The following is an 18,634-nucleotide window of genomic DNA, read 5'->3' on the forward strand; positions in this document are numbered from 1 at the left end:
TTCAGTTGTCACACCACAGGACATTTAAGATTAAATAGTGAAGGTGAAAGGTGATTTAGAATGGTGAAAAATACACTTTTTTCAGGACATGAAATATACACTTTCCCCTAAACTATAATATAAATTTTAACCTAGACTGCATGTTGGTTTACTAAAAAGTCCATGGACCTCTTACGTGTCAATTACCCAACCTAGAAATGGACTCTTCTCGACTGTATCCAACAATTATGACCATACATTGTCATAATTTTGACATGATCTGATGAAAAATATATATTTTTAATTATTTACTTATTTTGATAACAAAAACTAAGTATTTAGCGATGTCACACATTTTGCTTGCAAACCCTGTTACCGCATGATAATGGATAATTCCCATAAAATGGGGGCCGTCCCCCCACAAGATGCCGCCCTGGGCAACTGCCCATGTCGCCCAAGCCTAAATCCGCCACTGACTTGCATTCCTTTTACCTATTCTGACTTTTGCTTTTTTATTATTCTTTTGTAAATTTTATTTATTTTTTATGTTTATTTAATTTTTATTGCTAGACAATAATGATATTATAAAAAATTGCTAACCTCATATAAAATTTGTAGAAAATATAACGGCTCATATAATTTCATTTTACGTCATGAGTCGGACAAACAACATTTTCTAAAGTTTAAGCACCTCCTTTCACTGACCCTTTGTTGAAAAATAAAAAGTGAGAAATTCCTTTTGTAAGAGTTTCAAGACCCTTTTCCCCTCTTTCTTTAGAAATTGTCCAGTATGTTCTTTTGAGATTTGCCACTGATAAGACTTCAGAAGATGTGTGTTGTGTGTGTTCCAGGTATCACAATGTATGCTGTTGGAGTGGGTAAAGCCGTGGAGGATGAACTGAGAGTAATCGCCTCTGAGCCCGTGGAAAAACACTTCTTCTACACCGCAGACTTCACAGCCATTAGCCAGATTGCTGAGAACCTCAAACTCAACGTCTGCGCTGGTGCGTCTGAAACAACGTCAAAACAGAATAGACAGTTACTTGGAAAGATGTAAAAGAGATCATAGTGAAATGAATTCATGAATGCGCTCTGTGATAAAACAGAACACGCACTTGCACAGTTACAAATTGTTCTATAGTGCCATCTAGAGCCTGTTATGGACACACACAATTTTTACCAAAAGAAGTATGATGCCTATTTGTGGCACTTAGCAATCATTTGAGACAGTGATAAATCAACTGAGAAATCAATAAGAAGTTCAGCAAACAATTATTGCCATGTTATTATCAATTTTTATCATTATATTAAATAGAGTCTAAAATTTGAAACAAAAATAACATATGAACAAACTGAAAATAACAATAGGACATAATGGTATAACAACATGCAATAACAATAAATTCAACAATATTAAAATTATCTTGATAAATTATTTTAGTTTATTTTCCTATTGCTTCTGCTATTGTTTTCAGCTGAGAGTCAGGGGGAGGTCGAGGTGAAGGAACCCTGTGCTTGTGAAAGTCTCGTGGAGTTCCAGCGGGTCACCATGTCCACCCTCGATCAGCTCAACCAGAAACATATCCTTTATATACTGGTCGCTTAAATGCTTCTCGGTCTCCTGTGACCACTTGTGTTCGGATTTGGAGGGGAGAAACAAGACATACATCAATCACTATGTCAGCTTGTTACTGCATGACATTAAAGCACAAGAAAGTCAGAAAAGACAAAGAAAGTGTGAATTGTTTTTTTGCACTGTTTCTCCCAGATTCAGCTGAGATTTAATCTAAGCACAAATGCAACATTTCAAGCAGAATTATCCATTATTTTATGGATTAGTTGTATTAACCTGAGCTGCAGATGTTCGTGCTTCTCATAAGTGTCCTTTCATTTTGATTTCAGACACACTGATGAAGATCCGTGAAGTTCTCATGATTGTGAATGTATCCGCTTTTTAATTTTTCCGATCAGACGATTATATCCTAGCCGCTCGTAACCGTCAAAGTTTAAACTCTTGTTTTAGTGCAGTGGTTGATTGACAGGTGAGGGGTGGCACTTGGTGGTCTTGTGACATAGTTGTGACATTGGAGATCCCCCCAAAGTCTATTTTTTATTTCTTGTGGGGGGGTTCCTAATGTCTAATGGGGGGTCCCGGATCCCCCCAGCCCCCTCTCAATTCGAGCACTGGAACAAACCTCTTTCCCTAAGTACTTTAGTGCGTAACTCGTCCCACACCATTTGTGCAACAGATATGAATGATAGGGTACATCTTGTCCTAAAAAAGGTCCCCTCACCACCTGTTTAATTTTTTATTTTTTTGTTTTATGAATTTTAAACAAAACATTCTTCCGTTATTATTTATTTTCACACAAATTCTGTTGCTCCATCAATATTCAATAAAAAGTCATGTATTTTTCCAATCTTGATGTACTTTGCTTCCAGAATAAAAGCTATTTTTTTTTAAAAGGATAGTTAACCCATAAAATGAAAATTTTCTAATCATTTACTCATCCTCATGCCATCCCAGATGTGTATGACTTTGTTTCCTCTGCAAAACACTTTTCTTTTTTTTTTAACCAGATCGATATTTAAGTTCTTTTTCCTTCACTTTCACTTTCTCCTTCTTCTGTTTTTGGTGATTCACATTCTTTGTGTATATCACCCCCTACTGGGCAGAGAGGAGAATTTACAAAAAAATTACTTAAATATTGATCTGTTTCTCACCCACACCTATCATATCGTTTCTGAAGATATGGATTTAACCACTGCGCTGTAAAAAAATCCAGTTGTTTTTACAACAAACAAAAAAACTGGCAGCAGCGGTTGCCAAAATAAATATGTAAAAAATACAGTAAAAATGTAAACAACTCTACAGAACAACCTGTAAATGTTACAGGTTAAAACTGTTGTTTTTGCGGTATATTTTACGGTGCAGTACTGTCATTTATATTAGTGGTTCTCAAATGTTTTTGGATGAATGCATCCCTACTTTATTCCCATTCATATATATATATATATATATATATATATATTACTGAATTCAAGCAGATGGAGGGCTATATCTGGGGCCTATAAAATGAAAATGCGGAGACAGAAACTAATAATAAAAGTGATGTTTTTATTATATTTAAAAAAACAAGTGAAAAGACCATTAATATTGCATAGTTTGTCCCACTGAAATGCTCATTCTAACCTGGTTAGATGTAACATTATTTCTATAAGACAAACTAGCAGTTTTGTAATTACAAACAGTAGACCTACCCTAAACACATTTAAAAACGATAAATACAAAATATAAACTTTTATAAGTTATCAATTTTGGCCCTTCCAGAAGCAATGACCAATAAACATGTAGAGACAGTGCTCAGTGTCACTCACACAAACACTTAACACCATCAGGCTAACACATTTGTAATTAAAATAATACAATAAACATTAACTAAACTACATCAGATATAACACACAACACCTCAAAGCACATAACTGATATAAAAATAAGAAGAAACATAACTATTCCCATAAAATATTATGAAATGTAATGGGTCTTACAGGGAATTCTGGAAATGCCTGATTACTGTTTTTTTACAGTACTCTCTTGTTAAACATAATATACATTTTAACCGTTAATTATATGGGAAAATCCAAATTTTTACATTAAAAAAAATAAGAAATTAATTGTTACAGCATTTTACCATAAAACTACATGTATTGTCTTTTTAAATATATATATAAAAAATTATGTATATTTTATGGTAACTACTCGTTAACCAATTTACTTTTTTTTTTTACAGTCTTTTACCGTTAAAATTAGGGACATCTTTTACAGTGGGAATTTATATGGATTACTTTTATATTCCCTTTACATGGATTTTGGAGCTTCACAATTTTGGCACCCATTCACTTGCATTGTATGGATCTACAGAGCTGAGATATTCTTCTACAAATCTTCATTTGTGTTTTGCAGATGAAAGAAAATCAAACACATCTTGGATGGAATTAAGTTGAGTAAATGATGAGAGAATTTTTATTTTTGGGTGAACTATCCCTTTAAGGGGTGCTTTTAGCCCCATTGTACCCTACATCAAACCGTGCAGCTTGTTGAGGACAGGTGTGTGCTATTACTTGATCAAATGTATGATTTTCACCCAGACTTGCATTGATGGAGCAACCTGAGCCATATCTTGACTTTGGCTTGTAAGCAACCACATAGGAATCACCCCAGATACTCTAGTAAATGACTCAAAAAATGTCATTACCCTTACCTAGTTGAATTGTAGAATTTTTACAAGTAATTTAAAGTCTTTCATTCAGATCAAGTTTCATTAAGCCAACATAATGTAGCTGGATTAGGTAAAATGAATGAACAACAGTAGTTTTAACTCAACTTCATTAGGTTCGCCAAACTCTGTTTACTAAGGTTTATTTAATACAATTTCTTATGTTGGACCGACTTAATTGATTAGTAAATCCCAGGTGAGCAAATGTAAGACAGTGAAACTGTTGCACTGCTTATAGAGCTAATCAGCACTTAAACCAAGTTGAAATTGAAAGTCCATCCTTAACGTAAGCACAAGCGCCATTCTTCACCACATTGGTAATTCCCAAAACTCCAGCATATCAGACACCTTCAACCTGGTCTCATAGAATGAACATTACGCTATATACATTTTTACAAACAGACTTTTATGTGCCGCTTTCTATGTTTCGTTGCAGTTTCCTGGTGAAATGAACACTAGAGGCGCTACAACAACTGTGCATTTTTATTCATTGTCACACAAATCACGAGTACAATTGCCGATTTTGATTTTATGAAAACGTATTTTTCACTCTATTACTCACCCCCGCTATGTTATGATATCAAAACACTTTTACTTTAACGAATGATTTGAAAAATTATACATTTTAACACTTGTATTACAGACCTACCTATATATAGACACTTATTTCTATATCATTAGCTTGCTTGGATGCTCACATGATAGAGTGTTGGAGTTTGGACTCGACGGCCACGGTTCGAGTCCAGCCAAAGATGCACTAAAGTGAAAGTGGCATTAGAGAAGCAATATGAAATCACATGGTTGCTTCAGCAAATATTTTTTTATTTTTTTTTATTTGCATTTTAAAACATTATCGGGTAGAGTTAGGAGTTGGTTAAGGTAAGGATGTCTGTTTAGTAAGACTCATTTATCTTTTCGGACACTTTTGGTTAGGTTTAGGGTAAATTTGTAGGTTAGGGAGGTACGTTTAACTCGTCTGATTACAACCTCATTTCACTCGATTTTGGCACCCCCCGCTGGACATTTCACTTGAAAAATGCAGCCAAACGTGTAATGAAGCACACAATTTCAGTTTTGCAAAAATGTTACAATGCTCACGTAAATTTCATGAGACCAGGCTGGACACGCCTTTTAAATGCCAATATAACAGAAAATTAATCATGCACTAATCCCTATTCTCATCTTGCTCAAAAATTCATAATATAACACTTAATTTCAACACTTTTTCTTCCTATCCAGTCTCATGCAAAGCATGCTGGGAACTGAAATCCGCAAAAAATGGCCTTGCAATCATACACAATACACCCTAGTGTTGTGGTGGTGAATTTTGCATGGGCAAGCACCTTTTAGTTATACAGTTATTTAGAGAGCAAATATTCAGCATAAATATATACAGTATATATATATATATATATATATATATATATATATATATATATATATATATATATATATATATATATACTGAATATATTTATGCTGAATATTTGCACTCTAAATGACTTGCTTTAAATGATTGTACACTTTTGGTGCTTCTGATGGCATATATAGCCTGTAGATTTATGCATTATTACAAAGAAGCTAAAGGACAGGGGCCCCTTCTATATAAAGAGAGTCCAAATTGTGTCTGTTGGTCCAGTGTGTTTCAGACCGGCCCCTTTGGTTTGGCTCCTCACATAAACCTCTATGATCACAGGCTTCAATGGCTCTTTGTAATGGATCTCTCACTCAGCATCATTCATCAACCCTCAAAAGATCCCTTGTACAGTTACTGAGTCCAGAAACAGATGTTTCTCAACTGGATGTTGATGCACGTTGCCACATTGCATCCATTTAGCTAGAATTTGATGAGCTGATAAAGAAAGCATGCTGTCCTGTGACAGGCTCTTATCATAGGTTAAGTACAGATCTTACTAAGTGAAGTCCTGTCTAAGCTATGGTCTGGTAGTTAGTGCACATAATCAGACATTTTGACAACCTGGTCACATAGAATCACATTAATATCCTTACAGTTTTGCTAAATGATTTTTATGTGGCTCGTTTGATGTATCGCAGCACTTTCCTGGTGGCGCTACAACAACAATGACTTTTATTCCCTTTCACACAAATCACGAGTAAAACGACAGGTTATCAGTTTATAAACACTTACTTTTTGCCCTGTTCTAACAGAATGTTCTCTTATGATATCTAAACACTTTTTAAATGGCATGAATTGAAAGGCGATACATTTTAACCTTTGCATTACATAACCAACTGCATTTACATGCTTGTTCAAGTGTGTTCAAATTGCGCAGTTGCTGAACTGATAGAGCGTTGCACTTGCGATGAAAAGGACTGGAGTACAAGTACGTGAGCCAATACTGTCATAAAAGCACCCCAAAATTATGTGGTTGCTTCAGCAATTGTGTTTTCTGTGTCACATTTGCTTTTTCTGACACTATCGATTAGGTTTAGGTTTAAGGTTTAGGGTAGGGAGGTAGATTTAAAACTTGGTAGTGCATTAACCTCAATAATCTCATCTGTTTGGGATAACTTTTATTTTTAATTTAATTTTAAAATTTACATTTTTATGAGATCAGGCTGCATATTGAGCTCTATTGCAACTATTAAGTCAAGAATATTCATATTCACTATTACTATTTGAACAAGCGCCCAACCTTTCTGTAAGTATTAAACTAATACTTAATAACTCGTCCTGCACCATTTGTGATATGGACATGAATGATACCTCATTCTCCATGAATGATACACCTACTGTACTCAGAAAATGTAACAATTGACAGTAGTTTCAATATACAGTATAATGCCTGTGACAGAAGCATGCATAGTAATTATGGTGTACTGACTGATAATTTATTCTTATTCCTTGACCTGATTTCACTGTCAGCTATGAACAAGCGACTGGAAGTTCTGGAGAACCAGTTGCTCACGAGAAAATGAAACAGCACTTCATACAAACCAACTAACGAGGAAGGGTCGCGTATGGTGACAAGTGTCCTTCAATGAAACCAAAATCGTAAAGGTGTAGACACCTGTGACATGACAGTAGCAGACCCATTATGTGCCATTTTCGACATGGCTGACAATTTTCCCTATTTATACATGATCTGTATTATTTGGTTTATAGAGAAGTCTGTATTTATGGCAAGTTTTATAATAGCATTTATCCACTAAAAAGGGAAATGAAGTCTTGTAATCGTACCACTCAGAAATGTTATCATCTCCATCATATTTGCATTGTTTTTGGCTTTGCACAAGTGCAGACTTGGAAACCTGTATGAAACTGGGACCTGTGCCATTTGATTGTTGCAGTTAAATTCTAAGTAAAACACATTTCAATTATGTACAAATTTTATACTGGAAAAAAAAACCCTATTAGTTACACATTATACTGTTGTAAAAACTGTCTTTGAATCAGTAGTTTACAATCAGTACAAAATACTGATACCAAGTGAGTCTAATACAGCAAAATGTTCTGCTAGAAAGCTGTTTCCGTCAATATTGTGCCTGAATATTTAAAACAGTCAGAGAAATATGTCTGATATTTGATAATTGTTTGACTGGACTGCAAAAAAAAGATATGTAAATCAACAACTGCCTGAATGGTTTTTATCATTTTAAAGATATAAAAGAAAATTTGAGGAAATAGGGTGATATGTTTAAGTGCCCCTTAAGATTGCAGCTTTTATTTTATTTTTTACTATTAAAGTGTAATTTACACATTTAGAAACCAGTTAAAAGTACCTCAAAATGCTCTGGCCTCAGGATCTTAATGTTTTTATGTTTTTTAGACATTTGCAAAAAGGCCCCATTATAAAGCTTTTATATGTGAATTCTTGTACTTTTGGATATTTCTTAATAACACTCTTTTTAAAAAACATTCAAAGTGTCTCTGTATTCTTTTACTGTGTAAAACTATGTATAAAAACTACCTTTCAGTTGTTCCAAAAACTTTGAAAGAAGTTTGAAAGAAAATTCTATTTGTGGCCCCAGAAAGTATTTGTACACTTTAGGATACTTTGTCACACTTAAAAATGTATGAATGTTATTGTATAAGATAACAAAATAGAATCAGAATGAGCTTTATTGCCAATTGTGCTTACATAAAGAATTTGTCTTGGTGATAGAATAAAGATAATAAAGTAAAAATAAGTGAATAAAGGCTTGACCTGGTGCAAAAATTCAAGCAGCTCGGCTTTGTTTTATGGCTTGTGGCCATCCATCTTCCTCTTGAATTTTTGTGCCAGGAGTGGCATAAAGTCACCCAACAGCAATGTGAAAGACTGGTAGAAAGCTGTGATTGAAAATCAGAGTTATTTCACCAAATATTGATTTCTAAAACATTATTCGAGGTCTGAAAACACTGCATCTTTTTTGTTATTTTGACCAGTCATTTTCTGCAAATAAATGCTCTAAATGACTATATTTTTATTTGGAATTTGGGAGAAATGTTGTAAGTACTTTATAGAATAAAACAAAAATGTTCATTTACTCAAACACATACCTATAAGTAGTAAATCCAGAGAAACTGATCATTTTGCAGTGGTCTCTTTTCCCAGAGCTGTATATAGAAATACACAATAAGACAAAAAATAACAAAAAATAATGTATGTACAAATATGCTATATATTTGCTATAGAAATATCAACCAAAGTGGCATCTGTAAACAATAATAGCTAATAGCTCCCTGGGATATGGGCTTCTCAACAACAAGTGTTCCTGGTAGGGTTTGACCTTTGCCTGCAGATCTTAATGAGAACTCAAGGGCCCAAGAGACTCTTGTCTCTCATGTTTTCACTTTCACTCGCTCTAGACTCAGTGGACATTGTGAAATGTCAGCGAGTCCCGCTAGCCTTATTAGAAGTGTGTTAATTACCTCAAACATACCCTCGCTTAGAGTCCAATACTCAAGACGTTGAAAAGACAAATGTCTGTTTGTCTCAACAAAGACGTCTTTTGTGAGTGATAACTTTTTTTAGTGACATGAACTCATGTTGAGAAAAGGGCAGGATTTTCAATAGAGGCTGGTGTTTTGTGTTTTGTTTTTCACTATTGTGTGACATAATGATGAAAATGTGCAGCCTTATGCATTGATCTCTTTGATGGTCTGATAGACGACTACTGCCGGGGTTTTCAAAAAGGGGTGTCCACAAAGTTCCTGCAGGAGGGGTGTGGACTGATAAACAAAGCAGGAATTTCTTTTAAAAAGTATTAAATAAACAATATGTTTCTAAATATTTTAAATGATCTATATTACTTTTATTGCATTAGGAAATTTATGTTCAAATGAAACAACCTCTTCTATAATATTTATTACCTTAAATCTGTGGTTGATTCGGTTGCTTCTATGGAGCATAAAATGCAGTGGCAATAAAACATATCTACATTTTCTTTAAATATGTTTCTAAAGGTTCCAAATATTCTACATTTTTAAAAATGTGGTTTATGTGTTCTACAGCTCTATATGAAATTTAAATGTTCTAAAGAAACAGCCTTATATATAGTAATCTTTAGTTGATTCAGATGCTTCAGTTGCACATGAAACAATCATTACTGTAAATTTCATAAAATGTATTTTTGCATAAAATACAGAGACAATAAAGTAGCAGCGATGTAACTATGATTAAACTTTGTGTCAAAATCACAGCGTTTTCATAGTTATTTCAAAATTACATTTTTACATTTGACATTTTACATTAAGTAAAATTGAGTAGAAGGCTTTCCCAGGTCTCATTGAGTCTATGGTGACGATAATATACAGACTGAAGCAGTCTGGATGTGTTAGTAGATCTGGTTGCCATGTACAATACTATGTTATCAGGTTCATAGAGGGGCATGTGCTAGATGGCCATAATTAACTGTTGTGCCACATCACAAATGTATTTAATTTTTTTGCTTGAACGACATGTTTTTTAGATGCCATGTCAAGTTATAAGAAAACTTTCAGGGTGCCTGCGCTCTTTTATATTTGTTGCGCTGCATCTAGCTTTTTTTAAATTATTATTCAATAACACGTTCTGTCTGAATGGCCCCTAATAATGGTGAAAAGCCATTGTGTACAACAGATTATTGTTGTGGGAAGGGCCACACTACCAAAAATAGTACTGCAACTGACTACTCTGAATACCACATCTGGAAAATCATTTTGAAAGTTTACAGGTTGTATGGAGGCCATCAGTATTTGATCACTACTGTACTCTCCATTTGTATACTATCAGCGTAGGGGTGTGTTGTTTCTTTATCCTTATGGCTGTGGAATTTACTTCTCGCTGGTCTTCTAATGCTGCTATATTCGCGGCCTGTGCGCTCTACTCCAAAAGAACGTCAAACGGGCGACCAACACCATTTTGCTTCATGGGGTGCAGTTACTTATGTGTATGCTCTCGTACGTGTCTCCCAGTGTGGAAGGCGTACGCATATCATCTTCCCAGGACGCTTTCTCAAAATTCGATTAGCAAACTATCTAACTGTCTTTATCCTCCCACATTGTTTGAGTCCAATCATATATGGTGTCTGGGATAAAAAGTTCTGGAAGTATCTGAAGAAGCATTTGTGTGTGATCACCACAGAATAGACAGGATAGAGTGTAAAGATGAAGAAGACTAACTGGCTTGTTTGTTTACCACTGTTTCAAAGTGCCAACGGTTAGGAATCATAATCTTATATGTAATGCAGATAGTACATCTGCGTTTCATTTGGAAAGCGTTTCATTCTAATTAACATCTGCTAAACATCTTAAAAAGATCAGATTTACAAACATTCTAAATCATAAAATTCTCAAGACATCTGCTGAATGTTTTATTGACATCCGAGACAAAACGTCTTATAGACATATTGCAGATGAGCAAACAACAAAAAATTTTTTTTTATATATATATATGTAAAGGATAGAGTAACTCCAGTCGGAGTGCTGTGGAAAGCAGGTAGGAGTTTCGCTGAAGCGCTGCATTGATCAACGACGAGCGTCTGAAGCGAAGAACCCGTTCACCAAGAGCATCTTCGACGGCGATGTGGAGAACTATTCACCAGAACACACAGGGGAACGGAAAGCCACTCGGTGCAGGCACTGAGACCAGGCGACGAGTCCTCCTGTTCGCATCTTGCTGAGAAGTTCCGTCTGCTGTAAGTGTATATCGACAGCAAAGCAGAAAGGGTTCCAAGACGAAGACGAAGTTTGCAGTCTTGAAGGAAGAATATTCAGAAGAAATGGTGACAGATTTCCCGCTTATATAGGCCGACTGCGTGCCTACAGGGGCGGGGCACAGACACCATTGCCAATCAGAGGATTGGTGTGATTGTATAAGGGTTTCAACAAGGTTGTGTCGTAGGACACTCCCCCATAGTGCTTACAGCAATGTCAAGTGAACTGAATCGAAAGGAAACAAGAGTAACCATAAATAAAATAAAATCTTCCCAATAGGAATATTTTCACGTATACTATCGGTCGCTGAATTTCACCTGAGCGCACAAGGGCAATGAATTCTACAATGTTTCAGTATAGCACACAAATGATTATAAATGGTTATAAATTATATGTTAATGGTTTGTATCTCTGTAATTCGTTTTGTGATGGCTTATGCATGGCCTAATGTACCTGTTCCGTTTTGTTTACACTGTTAATTATAGCATCATCAACTCATAAGAACACTCCATTGGCTTTGGCCGGTATGGCCGTTGAGCGTTACATTGCCATCTGCAAACCACTGCATCACTCTCAGATTTGCACAGTGCGCAGGACATACCTCCTCATCTCTCTGATTTGGGGGGGTCGGAGTTATACCTGGATTGGCTGACTTGGTTCTCATTTCAATTGTTCGTCCTTTATCTATTTTTACATCAAATGCTCTCTGTATTACAACCAATCTGTATAGAACACCATACCATGAAGAACAGAGCAAATTTATGCATGGTCTGTATTCATCTGTTGTGTGGCTAATTTTTGTATTCACATATTGTAGGGTGCTGCTTACAGCCAGAAAAGCCACCACTGATAAATACTCAGCTAAAAAGGCCCAGAGCACCATCCTGTTACATGGAGTACAGCTAATGCTCTGTATGTTGTCCTACATTATTCCAGTTATAGACAAGATTTTCACCCCAGTTATACCTGAATGGCAGTTAAAAAAAAACCTTTTTTAATTATCTTTAATTACCAGGTTTAGCATTGTGTTCCTTACCTTGGATTCAATCAAGGATGTGTACAATGAGCTCCGTGAAAACCTTGAAAGCCGAAGAATCAACAACATATCTCCCGATGTTCTAGATGTCCTGTAGAACTTCTTCAACCATTCTACAAGGCTCAGAGGAAGCTAGAGGGCGACCAGTACCCCACTCTCAACCTGGTTGTGTTGTGGCATGAGAGGCATAAACGCCACTGCAAACCAGTGGCTACATGCAGCCCGCACCAAGCTATTATCCGTGAGCGACATCTTGAATGGCAGAACCGCAAAATTAAAATCACTACACAAACTTGCCATATTCCTATGGCCAACATTCTGAGAGCTCTGCATGCTGTCCTGGCATGAAAGAGTATTCCATATGGTCATCATGAGAACTATATGTACAAATCTTATATAAATCTATCTATCTATCTATCTATCTATCTGTATGTCTGTCTGTCTGTCTGACTATCTATCTATCTACTGTATCTGTCTGTCTGTCTGTCTATCTATTGTGTCTGTCTGTCTGTCTCTCTCTCTCTATCTATTTATCTGTCAGTCTGTCTATATGTCTGTCTGTCTGTCTGTCTGTCTATCTATCTTTCTACTGTATCTGTCTCTCTGTCTATCTATTTACTGTATCTGTTTGATTGTCTGTCTGTCTATCTAATGTGTCTGTCTGTCTGCCTCTCTCTCTCTCTCTCTCTTATCTATCTATCTATCTATCTATCTATCTATCTATCTATCTATCTATCTATCTATCTGTCTGTCTGTCTGTCTATCCATCTACTGTATCTGTCTGTCTGTCTGTCTATCTATTGTGTCTGTCTGTCTGTCTCTCTCTCTCTCTCTGTCTATCTCTGTCTGTCTGTCTGTCTGTCTATCTATCTATCTATCTATCTATCTATCTATCTATCTATCTATCTATCTGTCTGTCTGTCTCTCTCTTTCTCTCTTTCTTTTTATCTATCTATCTATCTATCTATCTGTCTGTCTGTCTGTCTATCTATTTACTGTATCTGTATGTTTGTCTGTCTGTCTGTCTAATTATTGTGTCTGTCTGTCTGTCTCGCTCTCTCTCTCTCTCTTTTTATCTATCTATCTATCTATCTATCTATCTATCTATCTATCTATCTATCTATCTATCTATCTATCTGCCTGTCTGTCTCTCTCTCTATATATCTATCTCTGTCTGTCTGTCTGTCTATCTATCTATCTATCTATCTATCTGTCTGTCTGTCTGTCTATCTATCTATCTATCTATCTATCTATCTATCTATCTATCTATCTATCTATCTATCTGTCTGTCTGTCTGTCTCTCTCTCTATATCTATCTCTGTCTGTCTATCTATCTATCTATCTATCTATCTATCTATCTATCTATCTATCGATCTGTCTGTCTGTCTGTCTGTCTGTCTATCTATCTATCTATCTATCTATCTATCTATCTGTCTGTCTGTCTGTCTGTCTATCTATCTATCTATCTATCTATCTATCTATCTATCATTTGTCTGTCTGTCTGTTTGTCTTTCTATCTGTCTGTTAAGGGTAGTTGGATGGTACAATGAACTATATTTACTGCATTTAAATTGCAATGCTAACTCTGCAATGTAACTGATTCAAAGGCAAATTATGTTTGAATAATTTCAGTTGACCCCCGGGCAATAACCTACAAACTTAATATTCATGATCTCTGCCCTATTTAGCACATATATAGGGCATACAGTACCACCCCACTCACTCAGGTGAGTTTTACATTGCCAGCAAGTTATAACTAGTTCTTCCACTCTAATGTAAGTCTATCTATAAGACTTCTGAAAGGAATGGGCTGGATCTAGTATTTGAGAAGACAGGAGGACAACATGGAACAAATGAAAACAATCTTGCAGCAAACACTCTAATTGACTGTGCAAGTAAATGGTTATAGCCATGCATTCGATTTTCCTGTAAATAGTGATTTTTAGTCTAAAATCTGCTTGGACTAAATAAAGTTTGTGTCTACAGCACATCCCTTTTTAACTCTCTCTGTTACAGATCACTGCTTTCAGAGAACAGGAAAATGAACTCAACATCTGTCTGGATTGTGGATGGTTATGAAGAAGCTCTTGCCAAAAACATTGTGATTGTTTCTCTCGCTCTGATCATTAATTTAATCAATGGAATGCTAGTGGTCACTTTCTTTGCCAATCCAATGTTTTCAAGAGACTCCAGATATATTTTATACATTCACCTTGTAATCAGTGACATGCTCATGATCTGTATATCAGTAACTTTATATGTGTTGACCTACGCTTTGCCGCTTGTGAGTGTTCCAATTTGTTGCACACTGGTGGTCTTTGGCACAACCACCTATATGATTACACCCTTGAACCTGGCTGGCATGGCCATAGAGCGTTACATTGCTATATGTAAACCATTGCATCACTCTCAGATATGCACACCACACAGGACTTACATCTTTATTTGTTTGCTATGGGCTATAGGAGCTATACCCTCTCTGGCAGACATCATTATTTTAACTGCAACCCAGCCGATATCTTTCTTTAGTTCTTTTGTGCTTTGCTACCCATTTAGTGTGTTCTCCTCCAAACGCCACCAGGACCGCACTACTGCTTCACAAGTAATTTATATGTCATTGGTGTGGATCATTCTCATCTACACTTATTGCAGAGTCTTTTTTGCAGCCAGAAAGGCAACTTCAGAGGGTTCAGTAAGAAAGGCTAGGAATACAATATTGTTGCATGGCATTCAGTTGCTTCTTTGTATGCTATCCTATATCCCTCCTGTATTGGATATGATTCTTGTTCCCTTTTTCCCCATTCACAGAACAAAGATCACTTTCTTTAATTATCTGCTCACAAATATTATGCCGAGATTATTGAGTCCATTGATATATGGTGTGCGAGACCAGAAGTTTGTGAAAGAAATTAAAGAACATTTTACTTGTAAAGTTATTATTGTACAAATTGTGCCATCAAAAAATTGATTTTAATTTGACATTTTTAGTTAATTAAAATTTTATTTAGTCAAATAATTGTATTTATTTGTTATTTGTATTTACAGATTTGCTAGATTTGGCAATGTTTTGTTCAAATTAATAAGTGTAAACAGATGTATTATGGTTGAATCCAAAAGTCTGAGACATCACTGATAATCTGAGATGTGGAATCTAAAACCAGGAAATAAACATTTTAGGATTTAGAACAATGTAAAACAATGAAATAATATAAAGTAAAATGAACACAAATGGAATATTAAATTAATAAATGCAACATTTTTGGAACCTGCTATTGAAGAATCTGCAAAACACTATCACAATTGTATATCAATTGTACATTGGCTACTAGTCTCAACATACATATGTACTGTATGTGTGTGTGTATGTGTGTGTGTGTGTGTTTGCGTGTGTGAAATCATTTATTAAATAAATTACAAATGACTGTGATTGGGCCATCCTGATTAGCGGTTGAAAAAGTAACAGATTTTGCGTGACAACACTGTCACCATCATAGGTATACACATACTATGGTCACCATGCCGCGGTCTGTGGACATAATCTCATTGAGAAATGAAAGGAATTGTTCATCTAAAATAAAAATAAATGCTCTCATCATTTACGCTATCCCAAATGTGTACGTCTTTCTTTCTTTTGCAGAACACAAACAAAGGTTTTTTGAAGAATACCTCAGCTCTGTAGGTACATACAATGCAGGTGATAAACCACAAGCAATTTGAAAAGTATGCAAATGATGACCAAAATTTCAAAGTTTCAAATTCCAAAGCTCCATAAAGCACATAAAGGCAGCTTAAAGGTAATCCATACAACTCTGGTGGTTTACTCCATGTCTACTGAAGCAATCCAATTGTGTTTTGGTGTGAACTGACCAAAATATATCTCCTTTTCCACCATAAAACTTGACATCAGCAGTCTCTTTGGCGATCATTATTTCAAGCTTAATTACACTTCCTAGCGTCAATCACTAGAAAGTGTGTTACATTTTGGTCTGTTCTCACCCAAAATCGATTGGATTGCTCCAGAAGACATGGATTGAACCACTGAAGTATTATGAATTACTTGTATACTGCCTTTATGTGCTTTTTGGAGCTTCACAATTTTAGTCACCATTCACTTTCATTGTATGGAACTACAGAGCTGAGATATTCTTCTTAAAATCTTATATTGTGGTCTGCAGAAGAAAGAACATCCTGGTTACTTTCGTAACCTCCGTTCCCTGATGGAGGGAACGAGACATTGTGTTGATGTAGTGACACTAGGGGTCACTCTTGGGAGCCCCAAACACCTCTGCTTTTTGAAAAAAGGCCAATGGGAATTGGCGAGTGGAATTTTCATGCCACTCCCCCGGACATACGGGTATAAAAGGAGCTGGTATGCAACCACTCATTCAGGTTTTGTGCTAAGGAGCCGAGACAAGGTCCCGGCCATTTCAGCGGGTAGTTCAGTGTTGTGGCAAGAGGGACACAACGTCTCGTTCCCTCCATCAGGGAACGGAGGTTACGAAAGTGACCAGGACGTTCCCTATCTGTCAATCACTCAACGTTGTGTCAATGTAGTGACACTAGGGGTCCCTATACAAAACACCACAACTAGCTGAACTGTGTTACGTGAACTGGCGGTGCGAGACGGGCAGACCATTGCGTGCCTCGTAGCCAGCGCACCAGGCTGTCATGTAACCTCCCCCAACACTCTTATGAGCGTCGAACGGTCCTTCGGGAACAAGTCGACTGCCCAACCAATAGGGAGAGGCTAGCCCAGCCGTGGCCTCTTTTCCTCTTTTTTCTCCCCAAAAAGAGTGGAATTTGTTAACCGACTGGGTGCCATAAATGTCTACGTCGGGGGGGGGTTTCACTCCTAAGAGGAAGTCACCGCGGAGACCACACCCCGCCCAGAGAAGGGGGGGAGGGGGTATTTTGAGTGGAAATACGTCACATGGTCTTACCGAGTCTTGTCGGAAGTATGTCATGTGGAGAAGTCGCATGGTAGATCCTACCCGAGGGGGGAGGAGTTTCTACAAGCATGGTGACGGGGGGCAGAGGCGGAAGAAACAGTTTACCAACAGGGAAATGATTTAGCGGAAGATATATCACATGGGGTCACCTATGGGGAACCAGCGCATGTGGAGCACCTACCCCAGTACAGGGCTTAGTTTGCACATGTACTGGGCCGGCAGCGAGTTTCTCTGCAAACTCATCTGCCACAGGTCTAAGGAGGAAAGTCATCCAGGGATCACAACTTGTGAACATGACTGGGAGTCAAAGGCGCATGTCTTCACCTCATGGGAGGGGAAAGGCGCTATATGCAAGCGGTACACCCGGCCAGCTGTCCTGGAACTTACTAGTTCGGACCTGACAACACACGGGACGAAACCAGCTCAAACTGGAGATTATAGAACCTCACAAAGGTGTTGGGTGTCGCCCAGCCCGCTGCTCTGCAGATGTCTGCCAAAGAGGCGCCACTGGTCAGGGCCCAGAAGGCCGCTACACTCCTAGTAGAGTGGGCTCGTAGCGCCATGGGGGGCAGCATGTCCTGAGCATGATATGCCATCATGATGGTGTCAATGACCCAGTGGGCGATCCTCTGTTTGGAGACAGCGCTTCCTTTCCGCTGTCCACCAAAGCAGACAAAGAGCTGCTCGGAGCTTCTAAAGCTCTGGGTCTGCCTCCTCCTGGGACAGCGCTTGCAGGTTCACCACCTGATCCCTAAATGGGGTTGTGGGAACCTTGGGCACATAGCCCAGTCAGGGTCGCTGACAGAGAACACCTGCAGGTCCCCTACCCTCTTGATGGAAGTGAGCACAGTCAGGAGGGCAGTCTTCAAGGAGAGTGCCTTAAGCTCAGCTGACTCCAGGGGCTCAAAGGGGCTCCCTGTAGAGCCCGAAGGACTACAGAGAGGTCCCATGAGGGGATGAGATGCGGTCTGGAGGGATTCAACCTCCTAGCACCTTTCAGGAACCTAATGATCAGGTCATGGTTCCCTAAGGACTTACCGTCCACTGTGTCATGGTGTGCCGTTATAGTGGCTACATACACCTTCAAGGTGGAGGGGTACAGCCGCCCCTCCAGCCTCTCCTGCAGGAAGGAAAGCACCGATCCGACTGCGCATCTCTGGGGGTCTTCGCGTCGGGAAGAACACCACTTAGCGAACAGACGCCACTTCAAAGCATACAGGCACCTCGTAGAGGGAGCCCTAGCCTGGGTGAT

General features: G+C 37.6%; 2 protein-coding genes and 1 pseudogene across 21 annotated transcripts in view; all 3 read left to right on the plus strand.

Moving 5' to 3' along the window:
- LOC127449477 (matrilin-4-like) overlaps positions 1 to 8,126 on the plus strand; it is a 32,171-nt gene extending 24,045 nt beyond the window's left edge. For all 20 annotated transcript variants that reach the window (XM_051712941.1, XM_051712929.1, XM_051712934.1 and 17 more), the window contains 3 exons: positions 831 to 983; positions 1,455 to 1,557; positions 7,136 to 8,126. In XM_051712941.1, the coding sequence (XP_051568901.1) occupies positions 831 to 983; positions 1,455 to 1,557; positions 7,136 to 7,196 (317 nt within the window). In that variant the 3' untranslated portion in view covers positions 7,197 to 8,126. The remainder of the gene's footprint in view (positions 1 to 830; positions 984 to 1,454; positions 1,558 to 7,135) is intronic.
- Positions 8,127 to 11,774: 3,648 nt separating this feature from the next.
- On the plus strand, positions 11,775 to 12,781 carry LOC127448814 (odorant receptor 131-2-like; annotated as a pseudogene).
- A 1,693-nt stretch (positions 12,782 to 14,474) lies between these two features.
- On the plus strand, positions 14,475 to 15,401 carry LOC127449488 (odorant receptor 131-2-like). Its single transcript, XM_051712959.1, has one exon. It carries the CDS (start codon positions 14,475 to 14,477, stop codon positions 15,399 to 15,401), a length of 927 nt encoding a protein of 308 aa, XP_051568919.1.
- The last annotated feature ends 3,233 nt before the right edge of the window (positions 15,402 to 18,634 follow it).

Source organism: Myxocyprinus asiaticus, chromosome 12 (assembly GCF_019703515.2).
Source record: "Myxocyprinus asiaticus isolate MX2 ecotype Aquarium Trade chromosome 12, UBuf_Myxa_2, whole genome shotgun sequence".
NCBI classification, from domain to species: Eukaryota; Metazoa; Chordata; class Actinopteri; order Cypriniformes; family Catostomidae; genus Myxocyprinus; species Myxocyprinus asiaticus.